This window comes from Carcharhinus amblyrhynchos, chromosome 14 (assembly GCF_965287045.1).
Source record: "Carcharhinus amblyrhynchos chromosome 14, sCarAmb.v2.hapA, whole genome shotgun sequence".
Taxonomy (NCBI): domain Eukaryota; kingdom Metazoa; phylum Chordata; class Chondrichthyes; order Carcharhiniformes; family Carcharhinidae; genus Carcharhinus; species Carcharhinus amblyrhynchos.
In genome coordinates, this window is record NC_137337.1 from 24,434,894 (window position 1) to 24,450,321 (window position 15,428).

At 42.0% G+C, this 15,428-nt stretch overlaps 1 protein-coding gene across 4 annotated transcripts in view; it reads left to right on the forward strand.

The window, feature by feature from the left end:
• Nucleotides 1–15,428, forward strand: part of LOC145352499 (echinoderm microtubule-associated protein-like 5) — a 153,362-nt gene that overhangs the window by 30,793 nt on the left and 107,141 nt on the right. For all 4 annotated transcript variants that reach the window (XR_013888545.1, XM_080202439.1, XM_080202440.1 and 1 more), the window contains 3 exons: nt 624–809; nt 3,847–3,982; nt 12,525–12,726. Coding sequence is in view for 3 of the 4 variants with exons in the window: in XM_080202439.1 (XP_080058565.1) it covers nt 624–809; nt 3,847–3,982; nt 12,525–12,726 (524 nt within the window). In the remaining variant the exon portion in view is untranslated. The remainder of the gene's footprint in view (nt 1–623; nt 810–3,846; nt 3,983–12,524; nt 12,727–15,428) is intronic.

The window sequence follows — 15,428 nt, forward strand, 5'->3', positions numbered from 1 at the left end:
ACTCTCGACCTCATTGAATTTAAAAGGTAAAGTGAGAGTGATTGCCCTTGACATCAAGACAGCAGTGGACTTCTTGTGGCATCAAAGAGCCTTGGCAAAACTGAAGTCAGTAGAAATCAGGGGGAAACTTTCTACTGGTTGGAATCATACCTATGATTCATACCTATTAATTATTATCAAAGATAATAATTATTCAAGGCCAATCATCTGCATCCCAGGACATCACTGTAGGAGTTGCTCAGGACAGTGCCCCAGGCCTAACCATCTTCAGCTGCTTCATCAGTGACGTACCTTCCATCAGGTCAGAAATGGGGACATTCGCTGATGATGATTTCACAGGATTCAACACCATTCGCAGTTCCTCAGATACTGAAGCGGTCTTTACCTGCCTGCAGAAAAAAACAGGATAACACTCAGAGTAGGATTTTAATTTTTAATTGCCTCATGGGATGTATGTGTCACTGGCAAGGCCAGCATTTGTTGCTCATCCCTGATTAGAACACTACACTGCTACCTGCCATGAGAAACACATGGCGGGGAGGTCAGGGAATCCCTCTCCCCAATATTTCTTTTGTGTACACGGGTTCATAATAGAAACCTAAATGTTTAATTTTCCTTTTCAGTTTTGGAGTTTATGCGGGAATGCCTTAGCAGCCAAACGGGGTGTGTTTGGCAAAACTGGAGAGCTCCAGACGATTTTGTGCCTGGCCTGCGCACGTGATGAGGTTACTTATTCAGGAGCACTAAATGGTGACATTTATGTATGGAAAGGGATTAATCTTGTGCGGACTGTCCACAGTGCACATGGGGTAAGTATGCATGTTTTTGAATAAAAAAACATAAGTGCTGAAATGTGTCAATTCCTTTGGCATTTATATTTGAGGTCTCTTTCGGAAACTTTGGTTTCAAAAGCTTAAATATGACTGAGGCTTTAGACCCATAGTTTGAGCAACCAAATGCCATTCATTGTTCGATTAACTACTTCCAAGTATGGTAAACAACTAAGTAATAGAAGCAGGATATGGTGATAATACACAGCAGGCCTTTTAATCTGTGATGGGAAAATTGAGGTTATTCAAGTTTTCAGTGTGTTATTATATTTTGACCTATATTTTGTCAGTAGTGAAATTAAAAATTAAGTATTGCTATGATCCCAGCTGGTGTTACGACTGGACAAGTCAGATCCCAGTCTGGCACCTGGTTTGCTACGCTCTAACTTTTTTTTCGTTTGGAAACCATGGAGGGTGGTTACTAAACAGATTCACAGGAGTTTGCTGATGAACCTTAACAAAAGAGTAAAATATTTATTAAACAAGAAAACTGTACTGAAAACTGAAAGTTACACATTCCAAAATCAAATGATGGATGTCTATGGGCACGATTAATTCGTTTTCAACCTAAGTGCTCCTCTGGCATGCAAATAGGAGTGAATCACACTGACACAGAAGCACTGTCAGGTGGGATTCACCTATCTGACGGATGCAAATCTGATCTGATAGATGCTGTTCAGAGATTGGGTACTGTTTTTGAAGGGTAATTCCTTCTCCGCATTGTGGATAAGACTCCCCCTCCACCCAAAGATACACTGCCCCTGGCACCCTGGCTTAGTGCTTTGCGCCCGGGGAGGGGGGGGTCAGGTAGGTAGGTTCAGTGCTCATCTTCCCTCTGCCATTGCCAGACTGCAGTGGAAGGATCCCCCAAGTATCCAAGAGGTTGGGTGGACTCGGGTTGGGGCAAGCGGTTGACCTTGCTATCCATCCCTGGAATGGGGGTCTTGTAGCTGGACTGCACCTTCTAACCCTGGCAGGTCTGAAGATCACCTCTGGTGATTTCAGGAGCTCTGTGATCAACACCTTCATTCTGCATGGTTGCACAGCACTGCTATCTCATAGTGCCAGGGACCTGGGTTTGATTCTAGCCTTGGGTGACTGTCTGAGTGGAGTTTCCACATTCTCCTTGTGTCTACATGGGTTTCTTCCAGGTGCTCCTGTTTCCTCCTGCAGCCCAATAATGTGCGCGTTAGTTGGATTGGCCATGCTAAATTGTCCCTTAGTGTCCAAAGATGTATAGGTTAGGGGAATTAGTGGGGTAAATATGTGGGGTTATGGTGTTAGGGCCTGGATACAATGCTGTATCAGAGATTCAGTACAGAATCAATGGGTCGAATGGCCTCCTTCTGCACTGTAGGGATTCTATGATTCCTGCCTGTCAGCTCTGAAAATTTGATGTAACCTGGTGACATTGATCTCCATGTCCCCTGGACAGCTGGTGGGTTTTTAAATCACTGCAATACCTCATTCCGCAGCAGTGATTTCCCTTCCTCTGTCAGAAGCTGCAGGTGTGAGCAGATGCCTGTGAAGTCCTCTGACAAAGAGATACAGTTTCACTAGGGGGTGGAGTTCCCTTCTCCGCAGTTGTTCACTCAGCCCCAGTGTATTCACACAACTTTTATTTGACATCTTCCTAGAAAGCTGAAACCTATGAAACCCTCTCTATTCAATTGAAAAGCTTTGATCTCTTTCAATTTCATAATGCAGAGCTTTGAAGTAGGCTTTGATTGACAGTTAAATGCATTTGAACTGTCTCCAGTCAACAGTGTTTATTTACCTATACCTTCATGCTTGAATGCATTGGGTTTCCCATTTGGATTCCCATTAGCAGCGAACCAAGCTGGTTTGCCTTTGGACAGTACTTCATGATTTTGGTCTTCTATGAGATACCCAAAATTATTTGCCCAGCAAAGATGAAAGTTGTTGAGCTTCACTTCTTGATCACTGTCAGATGTTCATGTTTTGCAGCCGGACGGCAAGATGCTGAGAATATAAGCTTCATAAACCAGCATCTTCGTCCTTAGAGTCTCCTTGATGTTATCCCATGCATGTTTTGTGAGTTGGCCAAAGGTGGTAGATGCTTTCTCAATGCATGTATCAAGTTCTACTTGTATGCCTGTCATCTTGGACCTAAGCACAGTTTGCTAACCCCTTCCCACTGGGTCAGGAGTGCAGATGCAGACACATTGGCCCATGACCATAGTTTGCTTGACAGAGAAAGTCAGAACAATTTAATGGCACAGGAGAGACTATCCATAAAAATTGGTACATGTTTCAGTGCCTAGCAAATATTGCACTCAAGCAACTATAGTGATATTGTAGTAGAATCCCTACAGTGCACAAGGAGGCTATTCGGGCCCATCAACTCTGCACTGACTCTCTGACAAAGCACCTTACCCAAGCCCATTCCCCGCCCCCCAATCTACATATCTTTGGACACTAAGGGGCAACTTAGTAGGCCAATCCATCTAATCTGCACATATTTGGATGTCATTATCATTGAACCATCCCAGAGCCCCAGGCTAATGTCCTGGAGACAAGAGATCAAATCCCCCTATTGCAGCTTGTGGAATTTAAATTCAATTAATAAATCTGGAATTGAAAGCTTGTCTCAATAATGGTGATCATGGCAATAATTATTAATTATCGTAAAAACCCACCTGGTTCACTTGTATTCTTCAGGGAAGGAAGTCAGCTGTCCTCGCTTGGTCTGGCCTATGTGATTCCAGACCCACAACTCTTAACTACCCTCAGAAATGGCCTGGCAATCCACTCAATTCAACAGCCGTTAGGAATAGGCGAGAAATGTTGGCCTTGTCAGTAACACCCATATCCTATGAAAGAATATTGAAATAAAAGGCTGTTTATTCTTGTAATTGCAAATCCACAAGTTGGCAAAGTTGGATGCATATTTGAAAATGTGTCTGTTTGATAATGCTGCACATGAAGACTTCATGCAACAAAAAGGTAATTTAAAGTAAAAACAAAATGACGCTTTATTGAAATACTCATTCAGTCAGGAATCTTCAGCATGAATGCCTGTGAAGAGGGATTTGCCACAGGAGGTCGAGATGGTTGTGTTCGTTTGTGGGATTTAAATTTCCAGCCCATCACTTTGATTGACCTCAGGGAAACTGATCAAGGATACAGAGGTAAACAAATGGCTTATTGCTTTTTCAATCTGTAAACTTTCATTTAACATCAAGATTTGTTAATCAGACTGCACATGGGAATGGATATGTAGACATCTTGAGTTTGCAGAGCAACAAGTGGCTTTGAAATATATTTGCTATAATGCTCTTCATTCTCTTGCATTTTAGTTAAGGAACAGTCATATATTTGTCCTGGGACATGAATATATTTTGGCTAAAGACCCTGCCATTATTTTGTTGGTACTTACCCAAATAATTCCCCAAAAACAGTTCCAATTTTCCACCACTTCAATGGGCAGAGAATTCCAGAGATTCACCACCCTCTGAGAGAAGAAGTTCCCCCTCAACTCTCTTCTAAACTACCCCCCTTTAGTTTGAGGCTGTGCCCTCTAGTTCTGGTTTCCTTTCTAAGTGGAAAGAATCTCTCTCCCTCTACCCTATCTAGCCCCTTCATTATCTTGTAAGTCTCTATAAGATCCCTCTCAGCCTTCTAAACTCCAACGAGTACAGGCCCAGTCTATTCAATCTCTCCTCATAAGCTAACCCCCTCATCTCCGGTATCAGCCTGGGGAACCTTCTCTGTACTCCCTCCAAGGCCAATATATCCTTTCGCAAATAAGGAGACCAAAACTGCACACAATACTCCAATTGCGGCCTCGCCAGTGCCTTGTACAGTTGCAGCAAGACCTCCCTGCTTTTATATTCTATCCCCCTCGCGATAAAGGCCAACATTCCATTCGCCTTCTTGGTCACCTGCTCAAGGACCCCCTTCCACAGTTCTGACCCATCCCCCACTGTGCTGATCCCCCAGCAGGCTGACCTCACCCATCCCTCCCATCCCATCCTGCCCTGATCGCTGGTCTTCCACCTTCCCTGACTGATCCCTGCGCAGAGTGCCTTCTAGGCCCCCCAAACAGGCTGTGCCCCCTAGGCCTCACCTCCTTGGCACTGCCCCATGCCTAAGTGCTCCCTGGCACATTGGTACTTTGCCCCTTTGGTAGTGCCAGGGGGTGCAGGCTAGCACTATCTGGGTGGACATACCCAAGGGACAGCACCCCTCCACTGCCTGACCCACTGGGGGGCCCCAATTGCCTCCCTTCACTTTGGCCCACTTTGCATCATCTCAAAGTGCCACTGATCAGACCATACCACTGCTCACTGAATAAAAAAAATTGGCAACTGAGCTGACTCTTAATGGGCTAGGTAAATTTACGCAGGCTGGGACCCTTGCAGTTCAAATACCAAAGGAGAAACAATTCTATAAAACTTTATACAGATAATATTGAAATTAAGTTCTTATATTAAGCCCATCTACAGAAAACACAAGAGGAAATTGGATTAAGTAGTTTTGCTGACAATGGAATGTTTATGGATTGAATCATTTTGCTTATTTCCTTTGGAATTCAATTTGACAGAGGACAAGGGGTTAATGCTTACTTCGATTGCTAATGATCTGATTTCTTCACTGTTCTGAATCTCTGGAATTCTCTGCCCATTGAAGTGGTGGAAGCTACCTCATTGAATATGTTTAAGTCACAGGTAGATAGATTTCTGATCGATAAGGGAATTAAGGGTTATAGGGAGTAGGCGGGTAAGTGGAACTGATACACTTCAGATCAGCCATGATCTTATTGAATGGGGGGGGGTAAGGCTCAAAGGGCTAGATGGCCTACTCCTGCTCCTATTTCTTATGTTCTTATGGAGATCGCTGCAGGGTCGGGGCTGGGCCTGGGAATAGTCGGGGGCAACAATCAGGCTGTGGGGGAGGCAGAGAGCTGATGTTGCGTTGGTCACAGGGCTGGCCAGCGATTGAGCTGGCCAGCAATTGGTGAGGCTCAGTATGGTGTTACTGCGCATGTGCTGGCTTTGGCACTAACAGATCAGCGCATATGCAGTAATCCGCTCAGCGCGCTGATTTCAGCCTCTCCCGGGGGAATGGACACCGCCCCCTCAAATTTAATGATATTCACACTGGTGGCCTCTGCAGTGCACAGAGTGTGGGAGATTCTTAACTCCCATTGAAAAATCCGGTGTGAATTATTCCAGTTTTCACACAAATTTGACACTTCGATTTCTTTTGGGAGAATTCCAACTGAGTTGTTAAGCTGATGGTCTGAATGGATACCTGATCTGGTGGGCAAAAATAATCCCTTGGCTGTACTTGAAGATTCTACTGATGTGCCAAATACCTATTCCTCAACCAACACCAGAAAGACTCAATAACTGACCATGTTTGTTGGCTTCCTTGTTTATCTACGTGTGAGAAAATGTGTAGTTGAAGAATGAGCAACCAGCAGAAAACTAGAAATTGAATCTCTCTGCCACTTGCCTTCTTTACCCAGGTGAATATGTGCAACAATAACAACATAAGTTAAATATATTTTTAAAAATGCACGATTCTCAAGTAATATTCTCATTAAAAAATTTTAAAATGCTTGGAAGAAGTTACCTTTTATGGGCCTCACTTTTCTTTGCAGCCAGAGTTTGTGTTGAAGATTTTGCCTGAACTCCAGATCTTAAATCGCTCCGTGATGTGGATTTTCAAACTTTGATAAGAACCGTGGAAGTGTTAAATTCAGAATATTACTACAAATTACACTGTGGGAATAAGGCAAGAGTACACGGATTGAAATAAATAAGGAGCAAATTTAGGACTGATGTCAGAAAGTTTTTGACTCATTGCAGCCTATTGATGGGAGTTCAGTGGTGAATGAATTGCGGGGCAAAGATCCTGGAATCATTTGAACAATTGGATTCTACAACGGGATTTTCTGGCTTTTTCAACATGTGCACAAATTCTGTTATAGCTGCTAATTCTTGAGAGGGCCGTAACAGGATTTGTGCCAAGAAGATCTCTGAATGAGATCTTCCCTCCCCCCACTGCTGATGTAATCAGGCTCATGCCCAGCAAGGGCATGAACCTGGTTTCTATCTATTTAAATATGCGTAAATGGTTTTACGCCATAACTTCCAAGCCCCCCATATGTTTACTCCCTCTACCAGCAGTATGACGTCATACCACGGGAAGCACTACTGAATAGCCTCTGGGTGGTGAGGAAAATAGTTAGGCATTGTCCCTTGGATCCCACTGGCGGAAAGGGTGGGAAAATCCAGTCCATGGTGTTTTGTGTTCCTGTGCTCATGGAGTTGGCTTAAAGTGATGTAAGTTTGTATCATTGCATATATGATTGTGTTAGTGGATTTGTCACTGATTTGTGGCTTGTAGGGAATTAATTATTTAAATTTGGTCAGTCGATTGAGCAATCTTGATTAATTATTTTCACATTGACACGGTGGTCACTTTATTAAAAGGATTACATGTATAAATATACATACAGGTGTAACCATACACACAAAGTAGTCCAGCATGAGGTTACTTTAAACACAAATCTTAATTATAAACCCAGTGGGTATGCTACAGTCCACCAAGTCAGCATAAGTTAAGGTCAGTTCCCTTCATTCACATGGGGAAAGGAAATGTGAGGAAGAAAATGAAAGTTGTTTTAGTGGGTGATTTCAATCAGTTCCATATAAATGAGCCAGAATTTGGAAATGTATCTTGACTCTATGCATAACTCCAAGGATGTTCAACTTGGGTATTTGTAAATGACCCAAACAACATATAATAAATGGAAGTTGTACATTTCAGGAATAGTATTTGTGGAATGACCAAATCTAAACCTCAAGGGCAAGGTCGATAACTTCTTAATTTTTTGAGACAATTGAACATTTTAAAATGAATGGATTGGAGAGGATGTTTACAACATATAAGCAGAAGGAAAATGGAGCATCTTAAAAGAATAAATATAATTGGGCTGAAAAAATAAATATTAAAGATCAGCAAATCATGACCAAAATAGCAGGACCCTAAGTGGATCAACAAACCATTGAAAAAGTGCAGGAAAAAATGTCCTTTTACATACCCTGCAAGAGGAGGTTCAAGCAGGAGGGCAAAAAGAGATGTACAAAAGCATAGTTGAGGAGGGAAATCAGAACAGCTTAAAAAATTCTTCAGTATTACAATAGGAAGGAGACTGCCAGATAAGAGAAAAGATTATTAAAAGATGTAAATAGCCTTGAAAGTGAGGATTAGATGGCAAGTATTATGACTGATTACTTTCTCTTGAGTATTCACAAGAGATGGTACAAACAATGTGCCTAAACAAATAGTAGTACCAAGTCAACATTCAGGACTAAGTTAAAAGGAATTGGAGGCACTAAGCAAGCTGAAAATAAAATAATCCACAGAGATAGATTGTTTGTTCAACCATGTTAAGAGTGATCTGAAAGGAAACTTTCAAGACTCTGATAATAATGACATGATCAGTAGACACTGGGGAACTCCCAACAGATTGGAAACAGCCTAATGCGGTGCCTCTGTTAAGAAAAAGGTAGCAGAGCAGGCACTGGCAAAGCAGATAAATTAGTCTTCAATTCCACATAAAATAATGGAATTAGTTATTAGAAAAAGCTTAATTCTGTACAAAAATCATCGAGCAAATAGTAAAAATGTCTATACAAGGAAGTCTTGCCTGATAACCACCTTGATTTCTTTGAGGGAATGGCAGAGCATTGGATGGTGAATTTCTCAATGCCATATGCATAGACTTCAATGAGGCATTTGAAGAATGTTCCACATAAAAGATGATTCAAAGCTGTGATGATTGGGTATGTATATGTAGGATGTTGGCTGAAAGAGAGAAAACAACTGGTTAGCAATCCTAATGAAGTTCCCCAAAATCAGAAATTCATACTAAATCAATGGCTTGGGTTGAGAAACTCAATGCACATGAGTTAAAACTGCAAATTAAACCAAACATGAAGGGACCGTGGAATGGCAGGAAGTAAAAATATTGAAGAAGATATGAGAGGAGGCCAGACAATGGCGAATGAATTTAATTTAGGCTACTGATAATTATTTTACATGGGGGGACAAAATGATTGACTCCACCATTCCAATAATATGGAAATAAGTCAATGATGAAGCTAAAAGACAGCCAGGAGTCTTAGTAATTGCACCATTCACATGTGTGAGCATTGCAGAGCAGTGATTAACAAAGCCAATGAAATACTGAACTCTAAAGCCAGATCAGTAAATTTCATGTCAGAGGAAATGATCAAATTGTACAGTGCTCTGGTTAGACCACAGATTGGGCACTGTGCTTTCATCTGGCCTCCAAGGAGCAATTCAAGCAGAGAATATTTCTACAATTGGGGATGACTGGAGCATTTCAGCTAGAAACAAGGCATCAGAAAGATATTTAAGGTAGTTGTCATCATTCCCTTTAAACAAGGATGACTTTATCCAGGCTTCATGATTTGTATATCCGCTGATGATCTGAAGCCACAGATCTTTGGATAGAGAGGACCAGAGTTGCCCTGAGAGGGTGGGGTTAGGGTGAGGGGATTGAGAGAGGTTTGGGGGGGGGTGGTGTTTGAAAATAGTGTTGGATTTTGCTCTCCTTTTTTTATCACTTCTCCATGCAGATTGTGTTTTGGCTTGTTGGATGAGGTGCCGCCAGATGATGCAGTTAACAGCAAGTTCCTTCCATGCACCAATGTCAGTTTGCTTCTTTTTCAGTGAGGTCTTGAAAATATCTTTATAACTTTTTATCTGTCCTCCTTTAAATCAGGTTTAATTTGTCTGTCTTTCCACTTGACGCTGAGTATTATGCAGAGACACTGCTGATGGAAATTCTCCATTGCCCAGCGATGTATTAGTTCGGTGACACACGTCTCTCTGGCAACCCTCCAGCATATTACAACTTTCCGCATAGCCAGCAACCTTCAGACTACCCTCAACCACTCCAGCTCTGCATACAAAAGGATTGGTCTCTTACTCAACATCAGCAAGACCAAAATCCTCCACGAGATCTACCTCAGAAAAGCACCTATATCTCCAACTACAGTTATTGATGGGGAGAGTTTAGAAGTCATTGAACACTCCCCTGATTTCAGTAGCTACTTTTCTCAAAAGGTCACCATTGAAAAGGAAATCCAGCACAATATCAGCTGTGCTAATGTATCCTACTAAAAATTGCTCACCCAAATCTTCAACAAAGATCCCCTTAAGAGGACAAAAACTTTGGTCTGTATAAGATAGTAAATCACATGGAAAACTTTAATCTGGAATACCACTTCAGAATATACATGGAGCAAGACAAAAGGATGGGCTCAAATTAACAAATACTAACTTTAGGGGCTGAAATTGGGATGTTTTCTTTCATGTAGAAAATGATCAACTCTCACAGTAGACTTTTGGGCAGTGGAGTGGAGGCACAAATCCATGAATCATTTGATATGCTTGGCCAGCTTCATCTGTAAGGACCTTGTGAATGAAATGCACAAGATGTAGTGAATTCATTTATATGTCCAACACAGCAATGTATTCAATTTTCAGTCAGTAGTTTGGTGGTCCCCTGAATGAATTGTTTTTCAATATTGGCACTGTGCTGTAGTGACATGATGAAATTTTCTATTTGCACACTACAGAATTGACAGAGAGGAATTGAGCAATCGTCAAATGAATAAAGATTGGAATATCAGATTAATTAATTGGCAACTAGGAGAGAGCAATTTATCTGACTGTCAACTGCAGGATGGGGAAGCTTATGAAATTCTTTGCCTGAAGTCAGAATGTTATGGTAGGAATATGAAAGCAGAATTTTCTTTTTACTATGTTTATCAATATAGAAAGAGGGAAGAAAGAAGCTAGTCTTAAGGAAGTGGTAAACAGGAAAATAAAAGGTCAGAAGGAGAATTAGGCTATGAAGCAGAATGGTGCCGAAAAGAGCAACTAGGCACTAGAAGCGGGAAGAACTAATGGAGAGGAATTGAGCAGGAAAATGGCTGGGAGATTGGGAGCAGGCCAAAACTGGTGAGAAGTTGGGGGCAAATCATAAGTTTGGGAAAGCAAGTAAAAGATGGAAGGGGAAATTTGTTTGAATGTTGTAAGAATGAAGAAAACAGACTTGCCCCAACGCAAATCTGCTACAAGCAGTGCTATATGAGAAAATTTCTCCCTGGAGTTTAAAAAAGCAGATTGATGTGGATGCTGGACATTTAAAATAGTTGGTGATGAGTGTGGAAGAATATAGAAGTTTGAAGTAAAAATTGTTTGTGTATTGTCCTCTGAAGTAACTACTTGATCTGAGGTGCTGCATTTACTGGTGCTAAGAGTTCATGTTTCATCGGGCACTTTTTAGTCTTTGTGGTAGAATTGTGGCTCATTGTTTGTGATATTGTGCAATTGTTTGCAGGGCAAAGGTTCTTTGCATGACAGAAACACTTTTCATTGAGGGTTTTGCTTTCACTTGGTTTTTTGATCTCTTCTGTTGATTGACTCAGAAATATTTCTGCTGCTAATTCCTTAGTAAGACATCATAGAAAGCATCCTTTCCAGACGTATTAAGGCTTGATATGTCTCCTGCTCTGACCCAGTCCACAAGAAACTACAAAGAGTTATGAACAAAGTCCAGTCTATCACGCAAACTAACCTCCCATTCATTGATTCCACCTACACTTCCCACTGCCTTGGAAAAGCAGCCAGCTTAATCAAGAACCCCGTACATCTTGGATATACTCTCTTTCAGCTTCTTCTGTTGGGAGAACACATATCAACTGACTCAAGAACAGCTTCTTCCTTGCTGCCATCAGACTTTTGAATGGACCTAGTACATATTAAGCTTATCTTTCTAATCACCCTATCTGTAACTGTAGTGCTATATTCTGCACCATCTCCTTTCTTTCTCCTCTGTATTCTCTATGAATGATTTTTTTTGTCTGTATGTTGTGCAAGAAACAATACTTCTCACTATATCCCTATACATGTGACTATAATAAATCAAAGCAAAGCATGTTCAGTTCTTCCATCATTGGCATCCATGGCGTTCAGCGTTCCCTTGTGTTGTTTATGAAGTAACAAGTAGTACCGTAGGGCCATTGATTATATGGAATGGCAAGCGAGAGAGATATTTAGTAAGCCAGTGTTGCATCCATAACTACGTGTGACATCTGTTTAGGTTGAATACTGAGTCTCTGGGCTACAGTCATTGGGACATTTTGAGTAGAAGCTAGGGAGGAGGTAAACCAATAAGTCACACTTGACTGTTGATGGAAGGGAGAATTGGGAGTCAACCAGGAAAGGGTGGTACATGCACATAAGGGAAACTGCCTGTGCAAAAAGGATCTCTTGACGAAAAAAGGAACAATAATGTATGTGAAAGTATTTTTCGTGTGTCTCTCAACCATAGTTTAAGTTGCTTATTATAAATCCAGCCCGCAACATTCTGTGTATTACCTTTCAGACTAATAAATTTGTATTGAAATTCATAATCTAAAAGTGAACATTTTTCTTATGATGCTGGTTGCACTTGCATAATCACATGTTTTCTGATTGTTATTTCTGTGTGGTTGGTGTTTCACTGCACCAGTGTGTTTCTTTGAAGTATTAGTATAATCTTTCATTTAAGGCTATGTAGATTCTTAATAATTAAAATTTGAAGATGTGCAATATTTGATTTCTTTATCTAATTTTTACCAGGTCTTTCAGTGAGGAGTGTGTGTTGGCAAGGAGATCATATTTTGGTTGGTACACAAGACAGTGAAATCTTTGAAATCGTAGTACACGAACGCAACAAGCCTTTCCTAATTATGCAAGGTCACTGTGAAGGAGAGCTCTGGGCCTTAGCAGCTCATCCAACAAAGCCTTTAGCAGTAACTGGGAGCGATGATCGATCTGTTAGGTTTGTATCATTAATTGTGATGATTATTCCATGACTAGATACTATAGTGACACACATTATGATTTTGTACTTCTTTCAAGTGCAAGATATTTATTTTAACAGATTTTCAAACATGCCCCTTCACCCCACAACAGTTTACAGTAAAGAATAAAAGGATAGGCATATTCTACTTCCAGTTTTTACTTATTATTGTCCTGGGCAGCTTTCACCCAGCGCAAATAATATTTATTTGTGCTTTATTCAGACTTCTTCTTTTTCAGATGACATAAACTCAGCATGTTTAAATTTATGCAGAATATCAATCAACATTATATTGTCAATTGAGTAAAATCAAATGTATTTATGACCAAACTATTCAGTGCACTAGTCACTATAACTTGAATACTGTATATAGTTCTGGTCCCCAGGACACAAGAAATGCATGTAGTTGTTAGAAGAAATATAAAAAAGATTGGTTCCCCAGTGCCTGGGAAGGAGACATCTGAGAGGTGCCCTTGTATATAAGATTGTTCTGAGGATGAAGCAACTTCCACTCCTCAAAAACTTTGTTAACCTTATCCTACTGAGCACTAAGCGTGCATCTACTCAAAACTAGGGCAGAGGTGCAATTCTCCCAAAAAGATTTGAAGTGTCAAATTTGTGTAAAAATTGAAGTAAATCATATTTGTTTTTCAGTGGGAGTTTTAAAATGAATCTCCTCACACACATGCACATGCACACATGTACACACACACAGTGCCTCAGTGTGAATCATGTTGAAAATCAAGGGGGTGGGGGCTATTCCCGCTGTAGAGGCTGGCAGCAAGCCGTTGTGCGTGCGCCAATCTGTCAGTGCTGAGATCGGTGCATGCTCAGTGACCCTGTCATGCCAGCCTCCCAATCGCTGGCCAGATTGATCACTGGCCAGCTCTGCAATCCCTGCGTTACTGGCCCCCAACCAATCCTCGATCATTGCCCCCAACCCGCGTCGATGATTCCCTCCATCTCCCCCACTAGCAGCCCCCACACCAATGGCCAGCCCCAATCACTGGCCTTCCTCCCTCTGTCATTCAGCTCAAGTGCAGAGTGACAGTGAAACCCCCCACCCCCCATTGACTTCTGCCCTCTTGGCACCGTCCTAAGCCCAGTGGGGAGTTTCATGGTGCCCCCGGGCTTTGGTACTTTGGGCATTAGCACCAGGCCCTTAAGCGGGTGGCCCCACTCCAGTGGGGTCAGGCCGTCAGCTCCCCGCAGGTGGGGAGCTATACTAAACCCCACTGGAGTGAATCACTCCAGGCAGAGATTTCAATCCTGGGCCCACTAATGGGATTTAAATTGTATTTGCATAATTTATACAGCTCTGCACTGATTTCTGGCACGGAGCTGATGACATGGAAAGCTGGCGCTCAGAGACTCACAGGAACTGTGGCGCCCAATGGGAAGCCCACGAAATGGCCTCCGCTCAAGTCTCCAGGTCTGCTGCACTATGAAAGCAAGGAAGCGGGCTGGGAGAATTGTCCCCTAGACCTTGCTTCCAATATCTCCAATTTAAATCCCTTCATGGCCTTGCTTCTCCCTATCTCTGTAACCTTCTCTAGCTGGGCAATCCTGTGAAAATTCTACATTCTTTCAACCATGTCCTAATTGTGAATTTCAAACTCTCCTCCTGAGAATGATTGCCATACCTCCAGCTGTTGAGGCCTTGCACTCTAGACTTTCCTTCATAAATCGCTGCTTCTTAAATGTCCAACGCTTTGATAAATCTTTTAGTTAACCATCCTGATATTCCTTTTGACTCAGTGTCAGTTTTTATCTAATTATGTTTCTGTGAAACATGTGGATATTTTTGTACATTAAAGGTACAATTTGTGGAAGGTAAATCCAGAACATTATTCTAAATTCTGTAACTAGAATAATAGGCCCTGGCTTCAAACTAGTAAAATTTAGGACTGCTGTTAGGAATTTTATCTCTACACAAAAGATTGAACCACATCTGGATTTAAACTTCTAGAAAGAGTAATATAGGTGAAAAACCTCATATGGTTTTAGAAACAATAAAGAAATTTAGGAATAAAATACAATGGACGCGATTCTCCCATCCCACTGCGCTGATTTTTTAGCGCAGTGTGCCAGAAGATTTAGGTGGTGTGGGTTCCATGATGGATGTCCGGCCCCGAGCAGGTTTCCCAGCACCAGATTTCCAATGCTATCACTTCCATGCTGAAAATCAGTGCAGAGCTACATAAATTATGCAGAAACTAATTTCAATATTATTTAACTAGCATTAGTGGGCCCGGGACTGAAGTCTCCAGGCTTGCTAGCCTCTTGGACTTGGGGCAGTGCCAAGGAGGCACGGCCTAATGGGGTAGGGTTGGATGTCCCACTGCCACTCTCAGTTGGAATGAGTGAGGGGGAGGGTTGAAGGAATGTAGAATTTTCAGAGGATTGCAAAGCTAGAGAAGTTTACAATAGTAAGTGGGGCCAGCGATTGGGGCTGACCTTTGGTGTGTGGTGAGTGGGGGGCTGCGGGGGTGCATCAGCCTACCAGGGGGTTGGAGATGCAAGGGGGAAGGGGGGGAGGGACTGTCAGTGCATGGGCAGGTTGTGGGGTCGGAGATTGGGGCAGACTGGGAGGAGTTGAGGCTGATCCCCAACATATCCAGAAGACCAACAATCAGGCTGTTGGGGGGGAGGGGGAGGTAGGTAAGCAGGGATGAGAGGAC